Source organism: Cygnus olor, chromosome 1, assembly GCF_009769625.2.
Source record: "Cygnus olor isolate bCygOlo1 chromosome 1, bCygOlo1.pri.v2, whole genome shotgun sequence".
Classification (NCBI taxonomy): domain Eukaryota; kingdom Metazoa; phylum Chordata; class Aves; order Anseriformes; family Anatidae; genus Cygnus; species Cygnus olor.
Genome location: NC_049169.1, coordinates 63,405,917 through 63,429,216, shown reverse-complemented (window position 1 = coordinate 63,429,216; position 23,300 = coordinate 63,405,917). Strand labels below are relative to the sequence as shown.

Below are 23,300 nucleotides of genomic sequence, written 5' to 3'. Positions count from 1 at the left end.
GTAACCTTTATAGTTTCCAAAAGAAATTTCTCAAAATTCTCTAATTGTCCTATCAGAGATGGAGCAAAGTGAGTCTATTTTAAAGTGCAAGTGAAAGCGTATGGCTTTTTTGTGTTTCTTTTAAGACAGTTTATCTGTCTCAGCTGGGATTATCAAAATTTCTGTCTTCAGACTCTTTATTTCCCCCAAAACCCATACCTAAGCTTCTGAAGCCCTTTCTAGGGAGATGCAGTCTGTTCCTGTTCACCTGTGGGAGAGAGACATGGACCATACATTCCTGTAAACACTGGTTCATGTGGTGTGCATATTAACAGCTGCATGTCTCTAGTCAGTTTGTAGCTATGTCTAATCAGATATAGACCACTGATGGGGAGATTTTTATTATTATTATTTTTAAGAGACTACTGTAGTATTAAATAGCCCAATCAGAACTGGGACCATTTTGCACTTTAAATGTTATTTGGGGAATATTCAGTCTTCCAGTCAACGTCAATTTTAAAAAGTATAAGGGGCTACAGCATACATATAGTCATAGAATGGCTTTGGGTTGGAAGAGACCTTAAAGATCATCTCGTTCCAACCCCCCTGCGATAGGCAGGGATGCCACTCACTAGATCACGTTGCTCAGGGCCTCATCTAACCTGGTCTTGAACACCTCCAGGGATGGGGCATACAGGTGGTTGAGCTAATGGTAATCAGCCGTCATGCTCACTGGAGAGAAAATGAGAGTGAACAACACAACTGGAGGACTGGGAAAGCTGAGATCTAACTCTTAAAATGCTCAGAATGCTTGCACTCAGACCAGAATGGTTCTACTTTGGTTTGGCTTTCCTTATGTCTGTTCAGCCTGCAGCTCTTTTTCTGTCTCAAAAGAAAAAAAATGGGGTGTAAGGGGAAGAGTAGCTTTTAACTTTTGATGAGGGAAAGATAATAAATAATTTTTAGATAATGAAAGATAATAAATTATTTTTGTAATTACCTGCCTATGTTATTGAAATACTATTCTTGCCCTCGTTGGTGTAGGAGGAGGTGGATGAGTCTTCATCCAGTGATAAAAGATAAAAGGCTAATAGGTTTTGGGTTCTTCTTCTATATTGCAGGTATTTTACTCCAGACTCCTTGAAGAAGCCAACAGAGGTTCCTTTCCAGCTGAAGTGATTAACAAAATATTTTCTAATATATCATCAATAAATGCATTCCACAGTAAATTCTTACTTCCAGAACTTGAGAAAAGAATGGAAGAATGGTAAGAGGTGATTCACTGGTTAATAATCTATTGAAATAGCATCTCTAGGAACTGTTACAGGCTTGAAGTAGGGAAGGTGCATTCATAATTAAGTGCTCCAGTCCCAGGAAGCACTGTGGGTAGGAGAACATCTGCTCTTCCACTCTTCATGAGGAACTGACTCAGCAGAGGATTCGCATCCCTTGTTCAAACTAAAGGACACCTATCTCACTGAAGCTAGTGAGATTACTCATGATTAAATGCCTTGCTGAATTAGAGGTTCACACTAAAATTATGTGCTACCTGACTAATTCATTGCACATAATACAAAATTGAGATAAATATGCACATACAACAAAATTGAGATATATAACATATATATTATGTTTTGTGCTGCCTTTGTAGCACAGTAATGAAAATAGAATAGTTCAGTTGGAAGGGACCTTCGAAGATCATCTAGTCCAATAGCCTGATCAATTCCGGGCTAACGAAAAGTTAAAGTATATTAATGAGGGCATTATCCAAATGCCTCTTGAACACTGACAGGCACAGGGCATCAACCACCTCTCTTGGAAGCCTGTTACAGTGTTTGACAGCCCTCATGGTAAAGAAAATTTTCCTTACGTCCAGTATGAACATCCCCTGTTGCAGCTTTGTCCTGTTCCCTTGCATTTTATCATTGGTCTCCAGAACAGTAACCTTTGCCTGCTCATAGCTTGAACGGGCATATGCTTCACTGCGTAAAAAACTGGCTGGGTGGCTAGGCCCAAAGACTTGTGGTGAATGGAGTTAAATCCATTTGGCAGCTGGTCACTAGTGGTGTCCCCCAGGACTCAATACTGGGGCCAGTTCTCTTCAATATTTTTATCAATGATCTGTACAAGGGGATCAAGTGCACCCTCAGTAAGTTTGCAGATGACACCAAACTAGGCCTAAGGGTTGATCTGCATGAGGGTAGGAGGGCTCTGCAGAGGGATATGGATAGGCTGGACCGATGGGTCGAGGCAAACTGTGTGGGGTTCAGCATGGCTAAGTGCCGGGTCCTGCACCTGGGGCACAACCCCATTAAACACAGTAGGCTGGGGGTAAAAGTTGCTGGAAGACTGCCTGGTGGAAAAGGATGCGGGGGTTTTGATCAGTAGCCAGCTGAATGTGAGCCGGCAGTGTGCTCAGGTGGCAAAGAAGGCCAATGGTATCCTGGCATGTATCAGAAATAGTGTGGCCAGCAGGACTGAGGAAGTGTTTTTCCCTCAGTACTCAGCTCTGGTGAGTTTTGGGTGAGTACTCAGCTCTGTGTTCAGTTTTGGGCCCCTCACTACAAGAAAGACATCGAGGCCCTGGAGCATGTCCAGAGAAGGGCTTTGAAGCTGGTGAAGGGTCTAGAGAACAAGTCTTACGAGGAACAGCTGAGGGAAAAAGCCTAGGGACAAGGAGGCTCAGGGAAACTTTCCACTCTCTAAAACTACCTCAAAGGAGGTTGTAGCAAGGTGGAAGTTGGTCTCTTCTCCCAGGCAACAAGCAATAGGACAAGAGGAAATGGCCTCAAGTTGCACAAGGGGAGGTTGGGTTGGACATTACCAAAAATGTCTTCACTGAAAGGGTTGTGAAGCATTGGAACAGGCTGCCCAGGGAAGTGGTTGCGTCACCATCCCTGGAGGTATTTAAAAGACACATGGATGTGGTGCTTAGGGACATGGTTTAATGGTAGACAGACTTTGCAGTGCTAGTTGGAGTTGATGGAGGTCTTTTCCAGGATAAATGATCCTATGTACTATTGTGCGGTATCTTTGTCCTGTCTTGATGTATGGGATTCTGAAGATGCTGTGGAGATGCTCAAATACGTGTCTATTTCTGGTCTATCTTATTAAACTGACCAATAAATAAATAAATTCCAATTTATTGCTGCTCCCCTACCCTTTTTGGGAAAAGGGGACACCTCATTAAAAAAAAAAATATATACATTGTTTTGACCCATTGTTTCATTCTTTTTTTTTTTTACCTCAGCACCTTTTTGGCTCCTGTATTGCATGTTATCTAGAGTTTATTCTACTGTTTATCCGGATATCCTTTCCAGTTACATATTCATATAAGACCTTAATTGTCAAAAAAATCACACAAAAATTAATAAATAGTACCTTCTTGTGATGTGAAAAAATCTCTGACCACACAGAGGTTGATCTAGATAACAAGGTCTGTCTTCTGACTGTGTAAGATAATTCCTCTTTAAAATGATAATTCTTTAAAATAGAATATTTACCGTGCACAAATTATGGTAGTCCTGTACAATCTGTTATGCAAGAAAGTAAATAGAACCTGAGCATCATGAAACACAGCAGAGTTTAAACCTTAATCATATGTTTCTTGCAGAATAACCTCATAAGGTTAAATTTGTCTTCTTCTGATCAATTGAAAAATCTGGTAGGAAATAACCCATAGATTAAAATAGAGTGTATACATATGAAAAGTTGAGTTTAACTTATTATAATGGTGCTTAAAAAGCAGCACACACTACATTATGTCAGTGCTGTGTATATTTGAAATGAAATTTTTGATGAACTCTGAAGATCTTGCTGTAGACATATTATAGAACACAGGAGATGGGTTGCACTACCTTATGTATTTGCAAAATGCTACATTGCACATGAATGACGTGTGTATAGTTACATAGCTTCTGAGGTTTAAAAGTTCTTTTGCAGATGAGCTATGAATATTGGTGCAAAACTACTAAGTTGCATTGCAAGCAACTGCTTGGAAACAACCTCTGTGCTGTATGTGAGGCAGCTTGTTTAAATGTCCTTAAAAAATTTTGCTTTGGGAAGGAGTTAGAAGAAGAATGGGTGCAGCTGAAGACAAAGATCTCTGATCATTGCTGGGAGTAATACCAGGCATAGTTTTCTCTGCCCATCACCAGGCTCTGAATTTGTCTGCCACAACAACCTCTGCCAAATACAGTTTGCTTTCCTCAGCAGTCTCTTGATAGAAAATACTGAAATATTGGTACTTGTATGCACTTCTAAAAATTCCCATAAAAAAAAAAAACTGACACTTTCCGTAAGTTGTGGTTGGTTTTGAATACTTGAAGTCAAAATACATAGTTTTTGAAACCGGGAAAGCAGAGCAGAACCAGATTCTGCTTTGGAAGAAAAGGCAGTGTGTGTCTAAACTTATCTGGTGGAAATGAAGTTGTCTGGTAATGGCATTTTGAAGGAGCTGAGCAACAGCTGGAGTTGACTATCTCTTTTACAACATATGGCTTGAAAACAGTGCAATATAGTTCACATGAAAAAAGCGAAACAGAGCATACCAGCAATTTCAAGTCAAAATACCAATCTAAATCTGTCTTTTTGTACCCAAGGATGACCAATAGCAGATAGCTGGGGAAGCATGTAAGAACATGGTGTGATATCTTCTGTGGATTTTTTGTCGTTGTTGTTTGTTTGTTTTGTTCTTTTGTGGACAAATTATTTCACTCTTTCAACACAAAATTTTAGACTAGCATTCTCGGGCAATTTCAGAGCTGACCTATTTGTGTGATTTTGCTTTGAAACTTCAACTTTCAATTTTGTTGGATGCCTGTTAGCTTGTATATCAGAAAAGAGACCAAGCAGTTGTTCTGTAATCACCTTGTCTGTGTTAATTTTTACAGACTTTTGCTTGGCTTCCTTTCAATCGTAACAATTTTAAATACAAATCATGATTAGCAAGTCAGCTATTTCATGCTCCAGTTTTTTAGAATGCTTAGGTGAATACCATTGTGGTCCGATAACACCAAAATAGGAAGTGTTTCTGTACCTACAGAACAATGCTAAGTCCTATTTCTTGAGCTATATAACAGTGCCCTCTTTGTTTCCTGGTAACAATGCACTGCTGATTTGGGTCTATGGTAATAGTTCTCTTTTTCCAATCTGTCTATCCACAAGAACAGTAACAGCCCTAGACCTGATGTCATTTAGTATACTTTCCTGTTTTTGCTTATGGTGTGTCGCGTTTAAATATGAGAAGAAGTAGATACCTATACTTAAAAGCTGATCATGGGAAGATGCTGTTCTAAGAAGGTTCTACTTTCTCTGAGTCCCTGTCTTTCAATAGCTCTTTGTGCTATGTGGACCTTGTCTAACTTACCTGAAATAAATAATTTGTTTTCACGGCCTGAATCTTTGGACATAGAAGAAAAAAGTAAAAGTGAAAAGTAGTGAAAGTTTTGAATCTTCATAGTCAGTGACAAGGCAGTGCTCTGTGTAAATGAGCAGTCATAGGTATTGAAGGAGCAAGCATAGCAAATGGTTCCCACTTTTAAAAGTTTTGATATTTTCTTGTAATGTCTTTCTAGTAATAGTTATGAAACATGAAGAAGTATTCATTTTTTTTTTTTTTACAAATTGGCATAGATACAAAGGATTGCCACAGTCTTTTCTGCTTTAAGCTTTCAATGGCAAAATCTCATCATCACTTACCTGTGAACTTTAGCAGAAAAACCTTTAAGTCTATTGTGCTTTTTTTCTTTTCCAGGTGACATTTAGAAATGAATTCACATTTATTTCAGTGCTGTTAGAATTGACATGATTTGCATTTTATTTTCAGCTTAAAAATATGCTGCTACATTGTGTTAAAATGTCAACCTAGAGAAATAGAATTCAGTGAATTTGGTGGCTATTTGTTTTGAATCGCTAGCTTGCATTTGAAAGTGTGCTTGAATATAGAGACCGGTGGAGCAAATACCTGAATAAAGGCTGGAGAGCCTCAGTGATTTCAGAGACAAGCTTCTCACCCTATCTTGCCCCCTTCGCTGGTTACAAGGTCCAGTGGTAGCTCTGCCAGGTTTTGCACAGGTTGTGTCTTCTGCTCCCCTGGGCACAGCTGCAGCTGGGCCAGTCCTGCCAGTATTTGCTATTCAGTGACTTTTCCTTGCTGCACAGCTTTTTGCTTGGAACAGTAGTGTTTTAGAGTAGCTTTTGGAAAAGATTGCTTCACTTCAGACCACTCCTGCACTGTTGATTTCTGACTTTTAGAAACATAGAATTGTAGAATGGTTTGGGCTGGAAAGGCCCTTAAAGATCGAATTGTTCATCCCCCTTGCCATAGGTAGGGACACCTCCTGCTAGACCAGGTTGCTCAAAGCCCCATCCAACCTGGCCTTGAAGTCTAGAGATACTGAGTTTCTGAAAGTCCTGAATGCATGTATTTATATAGAGCATGGAAGGAGAGCTCTGTGGTATGGATTTAGTCCTCAAATAAAAGGACTGAATAGCTATTTAGAGGGTAAAGTGTGGTCAAAAGAATATAATGTAGCTGTAAGGAACTGCAAATAAAATAGATTAGGCTATGTTTTGTAAACATAGAGTCCCAAGGTTTTCATTATAGAAAGTTTTTCTTTCTTTAGTGCTCTGCATGATCTGTAATGCTTACACATCACCAGAGAGGGTGCAAACAATCTTTTAATTCAGGTCAGTTTTAATGGTTTTGTTGGAACTCTACATGAGATGATCCCAAGCAGAATGATACTCTTCAAATACTTGGAACTGTTTGATAACCTTGCGCAACTTTTCCTTCCTGTTTGCTCTGAGATTCTGCCCTCTTACTTTACAGGACTGATACCCCCAGAATTGGAGACATTCTGCAGAAGTTAGCTCCTTTCCTCAAGATGTATGGAGAGTATGTGAAGAATTTTGATAATGCAATGGAATTGGTAAAAACATGGACTGAACGGTCACCTCAATTCAAATTAATTATTCAAGAAATTCAGGTAATTGGAGAGTAATGTAGATCTCCAAGTAATGCTGGCATATATAAAAATGTATAGGTTTGCGGGTGAAAAAAGTATTAAGTAGAAAATTACATATTGAATCCTTTAGACCTAAGGGTTGCTTTTATCCAGATCGTGTTGCCTTCTGTTTCTTCTCCTTCTCCCTTCATGTGTGCACAAACACCCACACAAATCCAAACTTTCCACTGCAGCATAGAGGACCTATGTATAAAGGTTGAAACATGAAAAGACTAAAAAATACTACATTTTGTCATAGACACCAAAAGTAAATAAATAAATAAAATGATGTATTACTACAACTGTAGATCCTTGCACTGAATCCATAAACATTTTGTTGGCTCATGCCAGTGCTGTTATGCAGAACAGTAAACTTTGGAAGTAAATCTGAAATACTAAAATGCTGAGCCACAAAAGGGAAAAGAATTTAACAGCAGCACATCATTCTTCGCAAAAGTGTGTTTTATACCCTATAGTGCTCCCTGTAGGTTTCTGTGTGAATGGCAAGTATGTATCTTCCTCCTGCAGACTTTTCATCTAGAAATAGGGTAAGATATTTCTGCTTAAAATTTATTGCAGAGTAGGGCATTCCGATTCTAAGCCAAGGAAGGCAACTGTTTGTACTTCAATGTAATCGTTTAATTATGTATAAGATTGTGGAAACGAGCATATATCTTAAAATGTTTTTTTGGGGGGTGGGGTGAGGTACATTATGTATAAAACTCAGAGGAAGCATTCTCTCCTCACATAGATAAAATACACTTTATAGCCCACTTAAGAGACATTTTCTAATAAGTGATCATGAACTGTTCATAATAACAGAATAGTCATTGTCTTGTTCTCAAAGTTATTAAAAAACAACATTAAAATACATTGGAGTTGGAGGTTTTTTGGTAGGACTTTTATTAATGTGTTTTACAGAATACTTAGGAAATTCTTTTTACAATTATTTTTAGTAAATAAATTTCCAATTATTTGTTTTGGTAAAGAAGTTTTTGTATTTTCTTTTGGAAGGTCTGTCATGAATGTTTCAAAATACATTATTTATGTTCTATCAATCATTTTTATTTTACTATATTATTGTAAAATAATATTTTTGCCTACTACATTGAAATATGTTTACAATTTTTAGAAGGAAAAAGTGTGTGGAAATTTGACATTACAACATCACATGCTAGAACCAGTGCAACGCATTCCACGCTATGAGATGCTTCTAAAGGACTACCTAAGGAAATTGCCTCAGGACTCCCTAGACTGGAAAGATGCTGAAAGTAAATATCTTCTAGTCAATAAAATAGCTCTGATAAGATATTAACAAGATGATACTGTAAATTAAACCTCTTTTCAGGAAAAATAAACTGAAATGCAAAACCACTGTGAAAAGAATGATAGAATTTCTTCAGTGAAATTGAAGGATTATTTGGAAAAAAAAAGTTTGAACAGTGGATGAAGTTAGCACAAAAACTGTAAAGCCTTTAGTTATTTTAAAAATATGAATTTAGAGTATTACATAAGTTTTCCTTTAGTTTTGGAGTTATGCCTGGGATTTTATTATTTTATTTGCTTCAGGGTTGTTTAGGAGCTGTGTTTTTGTTGTTGTTGTTTGCTGTATTATTTTGACATGTATGTCTCTTATTTGGAAAAAAGTGGATTTGTGCTCATTATTGTATTTATAAGCTCCTGCAAGGAGAAAGAGAAGTCTATTTTCAATTCTTTTTCCTCTCTACGTTTATACAAGAACAGTTCAAGCTATTTTGGCCAATCATTCAAAACTTACATAAAAATTGCAAGCATCATTTTGTAGAATGATCCATTTTTCTGTGTAATATAAAAACATGTAAAAATGCAGCTTTTTGTCTTTGCATTTTTTTCTTTCTTTCTTCCATCTAGAATCTCTGGAAATTATATCCACTGCAGCAAGTCACTCAAACAGTGCAATAAGGAAAATGGTAAATGGTCCTTGTTTCCCTGTTCATTTTTTCAAATATTGTATTTGAAAAGTAAAGCTAGGAGTGTTAATTGCAATTTTTTCCTAAAATTGTAAAAATTGGTTTCATGGGCCCAAGTGATTGCTCCCGCTCAGTGTATTTATATAGCTCCTTGGAATGATAAACAAAATTTGTCATGGTACGTAATTCTCACATGTTCCAGGTTGAATTAGCTGACAGTCGTGAACTCTTAACCTTGTCTCATCTGTTTCTGTCAGTGGAAGGGTGATTGTAAAGAGTAGTTACTGTTTCTCTACCATATCAGGCTGACATGATTGGTACTTCATTAAGTATTTTGAAATACCTAATTGGTATTTCGAAATTTTGTACAAGCAATGATGCAGGCTCTATATATACCTGCATTTTTAAAGATTATCATGACATTTCTAAAAGGTGTATCAACTAGGTCAGTCAGTCTACATGGTTGACCTTATACACCAGGTGTATATATATGTTTATCAAAGCCGACATTCTCCAGATTTACACAAGCCCCTGGCATTTAATTTAAAATGCATGAAGATCTGTGCTGTTATTTAATAAACTTTATAATTGTATTTTCGCTGAAAAGGAAAATCTAAAGAAATTGTTAGAGATATATGAGATGCTGGGAGAAGAGGAAGACATTGTGAACCCTTCCAATGAACTGATAAAAGAAGGACAGATCCTTAAACTCGCTGCTCGCAATACATCTGCTCAAGAACGGCACCTTTTCCTAGTAAGTATAGTGATGTGTTTTAGCAGGGGTGGCTGTATGTCTTTCTAGACTTGAAAGAACTGCCAAAGAGAGAAGGAAATTGTCTTCTAGTTGATGCCAATGATGCCTTTCTTCTAGTGGTATTTGAACTTGAGCAAAACCTATACTGCTTGTAGAAAGGCTTGAGAACACTGTTCAGAACAGAATCAGTGCCCAGCAACTCACTTCTAAATACATCTGCTAATCATAAATGCAGGTTCTAGAGCATGAGAACTTTGCCATTCTCATAAAAATGAAATGTAGAAGCTTAGGATTTTGATCCCGATAGATTGGAGTCCAGGTATGTTCTCATGGTCCTATGGGAACTTATTGTGGCAATTCATCCTCTTGTCAGGTGCCTTATCTTGTTTTAGGTGTAACAAATTACAGCAGTATGCCCTTACAGCTCCCTTGGAAAAGGTTTGAAGTAGTTCATTGCTTGTAGTCCTCTGGCATTGCATGTCTTCTGGTTTTTAAAGAGCAGTAACGAATTGTTGAGGTACAATTCCTACTTACCTGTGCTTCAAACAAAAGAAGTCATGAAATAGTAAAATATCAAATGGGGCTAGACAGCTGATTAAAATGATTTGTGCTTAACATGAGAGGTGACAAGTTTAAAAGGGATTTAAATGAGGTGAGTTTCTCTGTTTTCCCTCACGTTTTCTCAATATTAATTATTAAAATGTGAGAAAATTAAATTCTATAGAGCTAATTTAAGAACTGTGCTTCTAGGCTGGCACTGCAGACATTTAAATAAAATTTAAATGTTCTATTCTTTAATAGGGAATATATCATTATACTGCTCAGGTATTTTTTTCCTGTGATATTGAGAGTTTCAGTGAATAAAAGCTGTAAGACCAGAGTGCTCATTCTTCTTGGAGAAAAGACAAATATTTTTGTCAAATAATATTAGTTACAATTTATACAAAACTAAATAGGTTTGGTACAGGGTCCATATAAATTTATACACTGATAAAAAGAATTACTACGGTGCAGTTTAGAATAGTTTCTGCAGAACTGAGGCATGAGAATGATTTTTCTAAGAAAAGATTTAAAATGGTATAAAATATCCTTTGGAGCATAGTTATGATAAAGGTTATGAAGATTGCTGCATATACAGAGCAATTATTCTTATATCCATTGAGGCTGGCCTTTAATTTTATTTCTAAATCCTATAACAAAAAAATCAGACATTGTCTTGCATTAGATGTTTGGTCTTCTCATATATCAACTAAGCACAAATGAACCTGCTTTCTCACCGACTGAGTTCAGCTTTGTGATATTGTCCAGCTCTCAGTAGAAACTGGCTGTCATCTGTGTTTCCATTAATGCAAAGCAACGTGTTTTTTTTGTTTTTTTCTTTTTTTCTTTTTTTTTTTCCCCAGTTTAACAATATGTTGCTCTACTGCGTCCCCAAATTCAGCTTGGTAGGATCAAAGTTCTCAGTTCGAACCAGAGTTGGCATAGATGGTATGAAGATTATAGAAACTCATAATGAAGAATACCCACATACTTTTCAAGTGTCTGGAAAAGAGCGAACACTGGAGTTGCAGGCCAGGTAAGAGAAGTCTTTTTATCTTTTTATGGAGGATTAAATATATACATGCAGAAGAATGGAGTGATGGATTTGGAGAAAGATGGACTGGGCTTCACCTTAATATTAGTGTTTTGCAAATAACCTAGGCAAAAAGCATAAATTATCAGTCTAAGAATCTCTTGGAATACAAGATGTATCTACAAAGTATAGTGCGTTATCTTGCTTTGTTGAAATATCTAAGATAGTTGTGAGTGGGCTACCTGGAAAATTGAGATCAGTGTATCTAACTAATGCAAAGGCAATCTGCCTGGCTTCATCAAGTATTGTGAGATGCTGAGTCTGATAATATGGGCAGCGCTACTACCTAAAACACCTTGGTACCTAAAACGCCTTGGTACAAATGGATCTGTTCACCTCTGGATGTGTCCACCCAACAAAATTCTTCACTCTGGTAGGGATATGTCTCCAGAATGTAGTTCTCTACAATGGTAGATGGGTACCTGCTTATCCTCAGTCATTTTTCCAGTCTGCTTGTTTTCCTCTGATCCCCTCACCCTGGAAGGCAAGTTCTTTTAGTTCTTGGGTCCTTTTTTTCCAATTGCGCTCTTCTGAATGGTATTTTCTGATTTCGTTCTTAGTCCTCTTATCCTCCTCTTCATGGGGGTTACCTTCCTACTACTACTTTTTGCATTGCCTAGACTAAACTTCCCTGTCTAGGTAACCTGACTTCAGATAAAGTGGAGTGCATTTTTACAACCACTTTCCGTGTTGGAGCTGCTTGAAGATCCTATTCTTAGCAGTTAGGATCTCATTGCAGAGAGACAAGGATTAAAGAAGCAGGAAGATGCCTGTGGAGGTTACAGCTCTGTGACAACACCATGTATTTGGGGACAAACCTTAGCTTGCTATTAAACTAAAGCTTGCAAGCTACTTTTCTTGATGAAAAAATACTTAGCAGTGAATGCAGAAATATAACAGCAAATAGCAATTTACTTACACTATAATTTAATTAGAAACCCAATGCAATAGAAATATGCAATTTGGAAAATGACAGGAAAAAGCTTTCCATTCAAATCTGCAAGACTTCTGGGATATGTTTTTTGCTATCAATCCCATCTGCTATAAATTGCTGCATGCTATTTTGCTAAATATTTGGCAAGCTCTTATGCCACACATCCATTTCAGTGGTGAAAGATTGCATCTTGTTGTACCATTTGTGAAGTACTTTTTAATTGGAAGAAAAAAGCTACGACAAAGTAAGTTTATTTTGGTAACCTTTCCAAATTATCAGTAATCTAATTTATTGTATTCATTTATTTTCAGTGTGGTAAGATCCTGTTTTTGTTTTGTTTTATGAATATTTTTAGAATGCATTGTCTGTACAAAATGATGAAGCTATAAATACCAACTGAAGTCTTATTAGAGTAGATTAGATTATTCAAGTCTTGATTAATGCATGAGTATTTTATGTACCCTGTACTTTAATGTCCTGAATTCATGAGCTTCTATTAACTTTGTTGTAATGTTGAGTTTACTCTTAAGGATTTCTTTACTAGTATACTTCTATTTATTTTTCAGAATACTATTTGAGTACATTTTCAATCAGTGGTTTTAAAAAGCTGGTAAATTATTTCTTTGAGAGGTTGCTTATCTGGTATGATGTTTAATAGCTTGGCTTTTGTTTTTTAATGTAAGCAGGTAAGGAGAACTACTTTGGCTGTGTAGACAGTTTTTCTGCTTCATGTACAGATGGTAGGTGGGAAGGGGAAACACTTGTAAAGCCAGTAGAATCCTAAACAAGTTGCAGTAATTTTGCAAAACAACATGTGAGGAGTCATTTTCATTGAGATATTTTAGAAGTTGTCTTTCATATCCTTTGTAGCAATCCATAGCAAAATAAAATTCTGCATGTCAGATAGTGTATGGCTACAGAAGTATTTTTTCCACATTTTTACCCAGGGAGACTGCCGCTTTCAAAGAGCCAGACATACTCTGGTACTGATTTTCATCTTTCTGACTTAAAATTTACAGATAAACAGAATTCATTACCAGCATTGGCCAGTAGTTTCTAACAGTGCTAACACTTGTGAAATAAGATGCCTTTCTAAAGATTTAAATGTTGAAGTCCTACTGGTGTATTTTAAAGAGAAAACTATTGTACAAGATCAGAGTTTAAAATATTTCCTTCAACGTATCTGTCTTACATATCTCATCTGTACTTACTGTAAAGTCATCTGAAATCCACCCTAATGTATAAAAAGCAAAAGATGGCTGTTTGGTTTATAGTATTAAAGCAGAGTTTTCCTTTTGTTTAAATTGGATATTTTTCTTGCCACTGTATACAGTTTTTAAATAAACCAAAACAGTAAAGAATTTATTTGGGGGTAAGGGAGGGAGTAAGATTTAAGAGATATTTAGGAAAAATATACGCTAGTATGTGAACTTAGTGCATGAAATGAGAGAAGAAAAAAACATGTACAGCTAAATTTTCCATTCTCATCTTTTCCTTTCTATCCTGTTCTCGGGGGGGAAAAAAAAAGTGTAACAATGCAAATATGATTACTACTTTGAAATGTATTTACATTTGTCTTTGAACTTGAATTTAGTGCTTAGTAGTTGAAGCCTGCTGAAGCCTGAAGTCATGCTTTTTGTTGTTGTTCTGTTTTTGTTTTGTTTTGGTTGGTCAGTTAATGATTGGTATTGTCTTTTTCTGAGTTTATAAGAATTACTTCACAACGCTGGCTTTTGCAGGAAGTTGTTGATAGTGAGATTATATTTCCTGAACTAGCTTTGGACTAATATGTCAAATATTTCTTTTAGTTCTGAACAAGATAAGGAAGAATGGATAAAGGTAAATTCATCTACATTCTTTATTTTTTTTAATATATTTTCACTGAAGCAATCAAAAGAGCAATATCCATATTTTCTGCCTATAGCTTCCCTCTGCTAATCAATAAATGGTCGGAATGCAGAGAGTCCATTCTAAGTGTAGTATGTTTGAGGAGGTTTTCCATTGTTTCCCTAGGCACTTCAGAATACTATAGAAGCTTTTCAGCAGCGGAATGAAACTTTCAGAAGTGCTATTGCTAAGGAATATGAAGACACGCCTGTAGAGGTTTCTGTAAGTTGCTTTTATTCCTTTGTAACCCTCTTAGTGGCCATTTTATTCATTAGTAACTGAAAAAAAGTTTGGCAGAAACTTTGTTTTCAAGCTAATCATTCTTAAAGCAGAGGAATTACAAAGTAGTCATTGGTAATTGTTGGTAATTGTTTTTCTTCATAATGCCAAATCTTATAAATGAGCTTCTTTTCTTCTTGAAATGTTTAACAGAGTTCCCTTTCATTCATGCATAATCATTTTTGACTGGGTTCTTTGTTATTTCTTGTATAGATTTCAAAATGCATCTAGAGCTGTCTTGTGCCATTTCCTTTCCAGAGGAAGAGCATAATTATTTTATAAGTAATTATTTATTTCAATTTGAAGTACTGCACAAATAGCTGTTTTTATCCTCCCTCTACCCCCCGTCAGAATGCTGAGCTTGGGAAGAGAGCACCAAGGTGGATCCGAGACAACGAAGTCACCATGTGCATGAAATGCAAGGAGCCCTTCAATGCACTGACGAGAAGGCGGCACCACTGTCGAGCATGTGGACATGTAAGTGCAAAACCCAAGCTGCTGTAGCTGGTGAGCAGGTTGGGGAATGAATGGGTCTAAGCACCTAGTTGATTTCAGGTGACTTTTTGTTAGGCTGCAGTTTGTTGCTGTGCTTGTGGCTGAAAGCAGAAGCTGTGGACAGCACACCACAAAGGATCCTCTGTCTGGTTTAGTTGGCGTAGTAATTTTGGCAAAGTAAGTTGCAGCAGAGAAAGTGCACATTTGTGTAAAACGTCCCAAGTACCTGGACAGACTTTGCTGTTACTTCTGAGTGGCTTCAACTGATCTCAACAGGTTCAAGACCATGTTTAACTAGCATAAGCCAGCATTATCTCTGGCAGCATTAGCTGCCTCCTGATCCCATTCTGCTACCTCCTCTCTCCTCTTTGCAAGCAGACCATGAAGCCATGCAGTTAAAACATTTTCATTGGGTTATCTTGGAGCTGTTCCCAGATGGGTTCAGTGTGCAATTGTGTGAACATGCCTGAGGTATTAGGGAAGGAGAGAAGGTTAGGATGAGGAGAGAGTATTACTGCTGCTTTCCATGTGTGATACTACATTAATGCATTAATGTGTGTCACTTTAAAGTGACTGGGTAATAGTGGTATGACTTAAGACTTTTCAGAAGTTAATAAAAGAACAAACATACTGTGCTTCCTTTTCTTGACATCCAGCAACTATACCTTTCTCCAGTAGATGGTAGTGCAAACCCAGGTTTAATTTTTTCTTGCAGGTTGTCCTGTATGACTTCTATGTAGCGTTTGTATGTGGTGTGAAGGTTTACTGCATCCACAACTCTGCTTTAGCGCTTTGCAGGACACTAAAGGCTTTCTTAGAAGCTCTGAATTATTCGTTATACAGGTGTTATCTGTTTTGTTTGTTTCCCAGATTTTTCTACCTTAAAATGCCTTCATTAATCTTAAGATCACACCTTTCCCCTTTTTTCCCTTTTGGCAATTTGGACTCCTTTTTACTTCTGTTGGAGTGGCACAAATTTGGAAAATTATTATTTTCAGTTAAGCTATTGTTGACATAATAGTCAGACATTATCTTTTTTTTTTGTATAATTGAACAATACATTACTATTATATATAATATTTCAAAATTAAATTCTGTTTTTGTGAAGTTTTGTAAATACTTACAATTTATATGTTTGTAAATCTTTTTTGTTTTTAAGGTGGTTTGCTGGAAATGTTCTGACTATAAGGCACATCTTGAGTATGATGGCAATAAATTGAACAAAGTTTGTAAGGACTGCTATCATGTTATAATTGGTTGTACAGATAGCGAAGAAAAGAAGAAGAAAGGCATCTTGGAGGTATGTCATTTAAAAAATACCATATGAGCATAGTTGCCAATAGTCTGGGCTCATCACTAGGTGAAAAAATGGTAGCATTCTTGTGGGGCTTTTTTGTGTTTGGGGGAAATACAAGATGCATGAATCAAATTCATCCCATTTGAAGGGGGGGGGGCAGAAATGATGTAAAGGAAGTAATAAAACATAATCATTTTGTATTCTTCCTGTTCTTCTTAGGATCACTGTTTAACCCAAGAAGCATGTCATTCTGTTTCCAGATTTTAAGCAATTCACCTAATGTTCTGTCTAGAATTAATACTTGTGTTCTTACATCATCCTCAGAATGTCTTTGCATTGGATCCTGTCATAGTATTTTGACACTAAAATAAAGTGGTAGTCATGTTGGATAGCTGGTACCACTCTGATGCCTGACTTGATGTTACCTTAGAAATAAAACATTGCTGTAGATGTGAAGATACAGAGAAAGGCTAGCTGTGGTGGGAAAAGTGAGATTTAGAGACATCTAGAAGCATATAATCTCAAACTACCAGTGAAAGCAAGAACAGGTTACACATGTGTAAGAGAACACATTGTGACGTTATGTATGTAATATATAAATATTCTCCATAAATACAGTCATTCACGATCTTATTTGCTCAAGTTCTTTTGCATACATTATCCAAGATTTGTCATGAATGGTGGTGTATTTCAGGCTTTCTGGTCTATATGTTTTACCCTTTATTTAAGGAAAGCTTATTTTCCTTTTTACGCTTTATACCATCTCCTAGATTGAATCTGCTGAAGTCTCTGGAAATAGTGTCATATGTAGCTTTCTTCAGTACATGGAAAAATCAAAGCCCTGGCAGAAAGCATGGTGTGTTATACCTAAACAGGAAGCTGTTGTGCTGTACATGTATGGTGCTCCACAGGTATGCCAAGAGGAAATGTATAGTGAATGAAAGACAGCAAGCAGATTAATTGCTTGTTCTTAATCAGGGATTTCTCCTTCATAGGATGTTAAAGCTCTGGCTACAATTCCACTTCTGGGCTATGCAGTAGATGACACCCCAAGAAGTGCTGACCTCCCACACAGCTTCAAACTGACCCAGTCGAAGTCTGTGCACAGTTTTGCTGCAGACAATGAGGAACTAAAACAGAAATGGTTGAAAGTTATCCACTTAGCTGTCAAAGGTGAGACATTAGAATGTCAAAATGAACTGCAAGTAAGTTTAGAAGAACAACCTGAATCTTCTAAAGTGTCGGAATGCTGAAGCTGAAGAACACATGCTATTTTTAAAAGATTTCAATTGAATTTGTGGTTAACCTTTTGGCTAACCTTCCTTTGCTCAATCAAAAAAAAAAAAAAAATCTTACTACCGTACACATCTTAGCACTTTATGTTTGGGAAAAATTCTGGTCTTTCTAGGGATCTTTTTCTTATATTTATGTTTTGTCAATGAAAGTGATGTACAGGTCCATTTCAGAGACTTTTTAAAAATGTGAATGCTATTAAAAATACTTACTAACTTTACTGTACTGCTTGTTCGTTGTTATGCATTTTTTTGAAAATTGCTATTTGGTTCATGTTTGCTACTTTCTTTAAGAATACAAATATTGAAGCTTCCTACTTACATATTAGGACTCGCAACAGGATAAAAGATATACCTCCACATTTCCCAAATAGATCTGTAGTTAAATATACAGGGATAGTTTGGTTTAATGTATGTAGTTTATAGATCGAATTCCACAGATCTGTACATATATTGTATTCATTCGTTTCTTTTTAATTAAAGTAATGCAAATTGCTTTTACAGGTATATTGGCTTTTAAAGTTTCGATTTATCAAGGAAACAACCTAATGATTTTCAATCTAGAAAGGAATACCTAAAATATGATAAAACATATAATATATGTACAGTATTAAAAATGTACAATACTTGATTTTTGCTTTGATTTCATGAGACTGGGTTCCTGTTAGTGAATAATTTATTTAAAAAGCATGTTTTCTATTTGAAATTAAACACAGTCCTAAATTAACAAATACTGTTCAGTGATTTGTTTTAATAGCTGACACTTAATGATCTTGATATTTTTATGCATTAAAAAAATAGCAGTAACATAAGTGGCATGCAGTGGACAAATAAGTTCCAGTTTTGTTTAAAAGAGTAGTAGCTTTTCTTCAGTGTCCTACCGCTGTAACCTTTCAAGAGTGCAGTGTGTGGTTTGAGATAAGTAACAGATTCTGTTAATCTTCTGGGAATTTGTATTTTCACTATTACAGTTATTGGAACAAATGAACATTTTGAACCTAAATATCCTAATTGTTGCAGAAGATTAGATACTGTAATACTTATATAAGACAACAATCTTTAAGGATTGCTATTGTAATGTGGAGCCTGCTTTATATGCATTTAGTATGAAGTCTGAACCTGCAAATCTCAAGTTGCATTAATTGAAATTATTTGCATTCCACTTAAAGGAATTAGGACTTGTGGGCTTTACAGTGCTAAGTCTATTATGAACTTCCATTCTTATGAGGGTTTTTTTTAATCCGTAGAGGCAAATGACCTCCTTAAATTTTTTACAGTAACATCCTTGGATGAAATACGGTAAATACAGAGGTGTAGTGATTGACTATCAAGTAGATAAAATCATTGCCATCTTTCCCTTTCTGACTCCTCAAAGGAAGGGAAATATGAAACTTCTACAATCAGCGTCTCATGGGAACGTTCAGGAGTCTTACTTCTCAATATAACTGCTGTGTTTTCAATCATGTCAGTGTGAAGAGCTCAGGCTCAAGTCCAGTTTTGTTAGTAACATGAGGACAGATTTTTTGTAATGAGATTTCCAAACAAAATATTCACTGAAGTCCCACTTCACTCTTTTTTGCAAAACTAGGAATAAATGCTCTTTTTAGTTAGCATTTAACAAAGAAAGGATTGTTGAAGTAAGCTCTGTTTTTTAGCATTATGCACGCGTGAGTACACAATGTCTGACACTTTTCAGTGAGAAGAATGTCACAACTTCATTTTAGTGGCCTGTATTTTGCTCTCACCTGCACAAATCCAAAATTTATGATGGCCTTTAGACTTCAAAGCTTTACACTGGTGTTGGTAATAATCAGGACATGGCATTGCAGAGTACTAACTCTACAGCTGATTTTGTACATCAGTTCTGAATTCTTCCTTGGGTGCTCTATGTGTTCAGATTACTTTGTGTATAACCCTAGTATCACTTTTGTCTGATGTGCGGGCTCTTCTGTTGTTCTTTAAGAGATCTGAAATTACTTCTACTGCCAGCTGTATTTACCTTTAGTTATGGGCAGCATAATGTGTTTATGATTCATGTTGGCAAGTTCCATCAAATCTTCACCTAGGCGTCCCTAGCTAGTACAATGTGTCTTGGCAAGGGATAGAGTAACATTCAGATAGGCAGGAAGAACTCTCCCTGGCTAATTTTCTTTCCATGGTCTGCAAAAGTGGGTATCTTCGAAAAGAGTCTGCAGTGCACTTGTGGAATCTAGAAGGTTGTCTCATTACAACCTAACATATTAAAAACATTACATCCTATGTTCAAGTTGTTGACTGTGAGGGGAGAAGTTGCCTTAGAGGAGACCCTAGATAAGATGGACTGAGTTGTACTCAAAATAATATGGTGGTATGATTGCTGTCATTTAGTACATTCTGTTTTCTAAGCTCTTGAAAACTTAATTCTGAACTAAGTAGGAAGACCTTTTTCAGGCTAAATGGTTATGAAAATGATTACTAAATGATTAGAAGCAGCAATTTCTGGGCTACTTTATTGTTATAGTGGTATTGACTATCTGAAGCTGCTTGAATGGTTTCAGCATGTCCCAGAAGAAGCTCTCCATGTGGACATAAACAATGTGGAATTAAATTATCATTAAGAGTTATTTATTTGGATGTTCGCCTCATGTTTGCTTTTGGCAATTAAAGTTTATGTGTAGTGGGATATTTTTTTTTACTCCAGAAAAAAATCATTCATGTTCTCTTAATTGGTTGGGCAGAATTGTTCTCTTCTGAGTCAGGATGTAATGGCACTCAAACGTGTGGTTCTGTGTGTATCTTGTAGGAACAATATGTACCGCCAATATTAAAGATCAGAAGATGGAGAAGTTGCTTCTAGATTTAACCACCCTGACAGTTAGCCCATTCTTCATAGATCAACCCCCCCCCCCCAAAAAAAAAGCATCCAAAGCTTTTTTTGTAAAAAAAAAAAAAATAGTATTTATTAACATAAAGCTATGCTTATAAGGAGAAAAAAAAAACAAAAAACACAAAACTATAATTGTCCATTCATCCACAATACATGAATGTATGTGAGTGGCTCTGCTGCTTTACCTAAATTTTGTGATTCTTGTGTTCAAGAAATGCTTGTTTCTCAGTTTAAAAGTGGTAAGCCTACAGCACAATTTAAAGTGAATCAAGCAGTATTGTGTGCTTTTGTCTGTGTTCGTCCAAAACAATGGCTTCATTTTATTGTTATGTTTGTTTGAAACATAAAAATATATTTTCAAAAAAGAATTATTTCCCCCCCCTATTATGGAAAAATAGTGTATTGTGATGTCTGTATGTCTGCACCATTCTTCCAGGTCCTCTAAAAATTTTCAGGCACCAGGTTGGTTTCAGGCATCATGCTTGGTTGAAGAGCTACTGTAAAATCTATAGCATCTATTACCTTCAAATCCCTTTACATTTTGTTTATTCTAAAAGAAATTCAATTTTTATGTGCAAAACAGATATTGAGGACAGGAAACATTCTCTTCTATGTGGAGTAGAATATTAAACCATTTAAATGCATGTAATATAGTGGCACCTTTTTATGCAAAACCATCTTCAAGTGCTTTATAAATCTCCTCAAAGATTCTAAATCCCTTTTATATAAAAGGGTTTTTATTCTTCATATTTTTAAAATGTGGATGAAGCTGAGCACTGATTTAAATGTAGAATAAATACACTACCACCTTCATAAGTTTTAGATGAGGTTATAAAATAGATGTATGTTCTAAACAGTTCCAAGAGGAGTCAGGAGAAAAAAGAAATAAATATATATTAAAGAAATGAGTGCTAAAGATGTGGAAACACCTGACAACTTCTTTGGGGTTTGTTGTATTATTTTTTTTTAATATACTTCCAACCATACAGCTAGTTATAAAAACTGGCCAGCTTTTCATTTCATGGTTAAATAAAATGAACAATGGGTAGTGGTTCCTTATACCGAAGAAAAAGGCTTTCAAGAAAAAAACAAACATTCCATGTAGAAATAATTCTAAGCAATCAAAAAGGAGCTTTCTCCATAAATATATTTAGAAATCTTTAGGTGGTGTAAACTATCATACATTTGCTGGGGCTATTATACCTGCAGTGATTTAAATTCATGTAGAATCTGCCTTACATTATATAAAGACACGGGTGGCAAATTAAGATTTTTCCACTTAGAGTACTGCTGATTTACTGTGTCTCATCTGGAATCACAGTGCTCAGCTGAACCTCAGAGCAGTTTCACCTGGAGATAGTTGATGTGGGTTGGAGTGGGCATAAACAGCTGCAAACAATCTGAAAGTAAGTGATTAGGAATGAGACATAATTTTGTGGAAGAACTGACTATCCTTAAGATAAATCTGTTGGTGAAAGGGGGATCAGTCTTAGACTGTGATTTGATTTGAAATCTGAAACAAAATATGTGGAGTTATGTTTTTTCTTCAGTCTGTGGCCCTGTTGGTATGAGGAATGTACCTACCTAGATGGTTCTGACCCACAGGACTGTAGCAAAGCATGTTCCTTGGATAGGAGTTTTAATCTGCTAGTCAGATTGTTTCCTAAATCCTTGTCCCTTAACAGAACATAATAGTAACTTAATGATTGTATATTTATGTGTGTATATATATATATACACACATTCATCTGTGTGTATATGTATATATGTGTGTGTGTATATGAGACTATTATTCAAATGACCTATTTCAAGCAGTATTTTACAATTAAAAATATACTGTACTGCATTCAAAGTATAATCTATATTGACTATGTTGAGTATGCTATTCAGGAGAAAAAAAAATCAACAGAATTAGATCTATTTTTGTGGCATGTTCACTGTTTAAGACTAATTAAAAGCAAACCAAAACAAACTAAATTCAATAAGGTGTTCAGTCTTCTTCCTCTAGAACCTAGTGATGAAATTTATTCCCAAATTCATCCATGACACTTTTCTTCCATCCCTTCTTCCTTACACAAGTGAATGTAGAATGTGTTTTTTATCTAATAAAATTTCAGCAGATTTCTATTCATAAAACATATTTTCAGCCACTGCATAACACCAACCTACTTCATTTTATAGTTCATCCTTTGTAGATTCATTAACTGTGGTGAAAATATTCAGAAAGGGGGGTGGGGGGAGAGCTGTGTGAAAGCATTTTTGCATGTATATGGCCTAATATTTTTAAAAGAGAAGGCAGATTTGTTGCATATAAGGAACTGTTTGCAATAGAAGTATTGGTTGCTGTTTTTTTTTTTTCTGTCTCTATTATTTCTATAGTAGGTTCTCTATTCTGCAGCCCTCTGAGCAGATTAATACATTAATTTTAGTGGGAGCTGGATCAGCTGTAATGTGACATCAGAATTACAGGCTATGCACTGTAATTCCTTTTCATTATGGAAAAACAAACAAACAAAAAAATGGTTTTAATTAAGAAAACAGATTTTTTGTTTGTAAAAATACTAATATTTGGAAGAGGTGTAAATTCGTTCTGGTTTTTCAATAAACTGAAGAATATTTAAAAGGTGAAATTTAAATGCCATTCTAAGTTGTGCAAGTGTAAGTGGTCATTTTTATGGTTAAAAAAAATACATGAATGTAAAATAGTTGCAGATATTGTACATATTTTCTGTAATATATGTATATTTGGTTTTAAGGTGGGTGGAGAATTGTAAAAATGAAGCACTTTAATTCCTGTTGAGTACTTAAAACAAGAAAAGAAATTTGTATCCTGTAAAATAAAAATGTTAAATAATTATTGCTGGCTGGTTATTTTTTGTTGTTGTCTGGTTTGGTTTTCTTTGGGTGGGGAGAGGGAGATTTGTTGTT

At 35.9% G+C, this 23,300-nt stretch overlaps 1 protein-coding gene across 10 annotated transcripts in view; it reads left to right on the top strand.

Moving 5' to 3' along the window:
* FGD4 (FYVE, RhoGEF and PH domain containing 4) overlaps nt 1-23,051 on the top strand; it is a 120,926-nt gene extending 97,875 nt beyond the window's left edge. For all 10 annotated transcript variants that reach the window (XM_040561526.1, XM_040561515.1, XM_040561591.1 and 7 more), the window contains 12 exons: nt 1,101-1,246; nt 6,812-6,968; nt 8,119-8,257; nt 8,877-8,935; nt 9,543-9,689; nt 11,093-11,265; nt 14,065-14,095; nt 14,270-14,365; nt 14,774-14,899; nt 16,077-16,217; nt 16,985-17,125; nt 17,210-23,051. In XM_040561526.1, the coding sequence (XP_040417460.1) occupies nt 1,101-1,246; nt 6,812-6,968; nt 8,119-8,257; nt 8,877-8,935; nt 9,543-9,689; nt 11,093-11,265; nt 14,065-14,095; nt 14,270-14,365; nt 14,774-14,899; nt 16,077-16,217; nt 16,985-17,125; nt 17,210-17,467 (1,614 nt within the window). In that variant the 3' untranslated portion in view covers nt 17,468-23,051. The remainder of the gene's footprint in view (nt 1-1,100; nt 1,247-6,811; nt 6,969-8,118; nt 8,258-8,876; nt 8,936-9,542; nt 9,690-11,092; nt 11,266-14,064; nt 14,096-14,269; nt 14,366-14,773; nt 14,900-16,076; nt 16,218-16,984; nt 17,126-17,209) is intronic.
* Nucleotides 23,052-23,300: the final 249 nt, after the last annotated feature.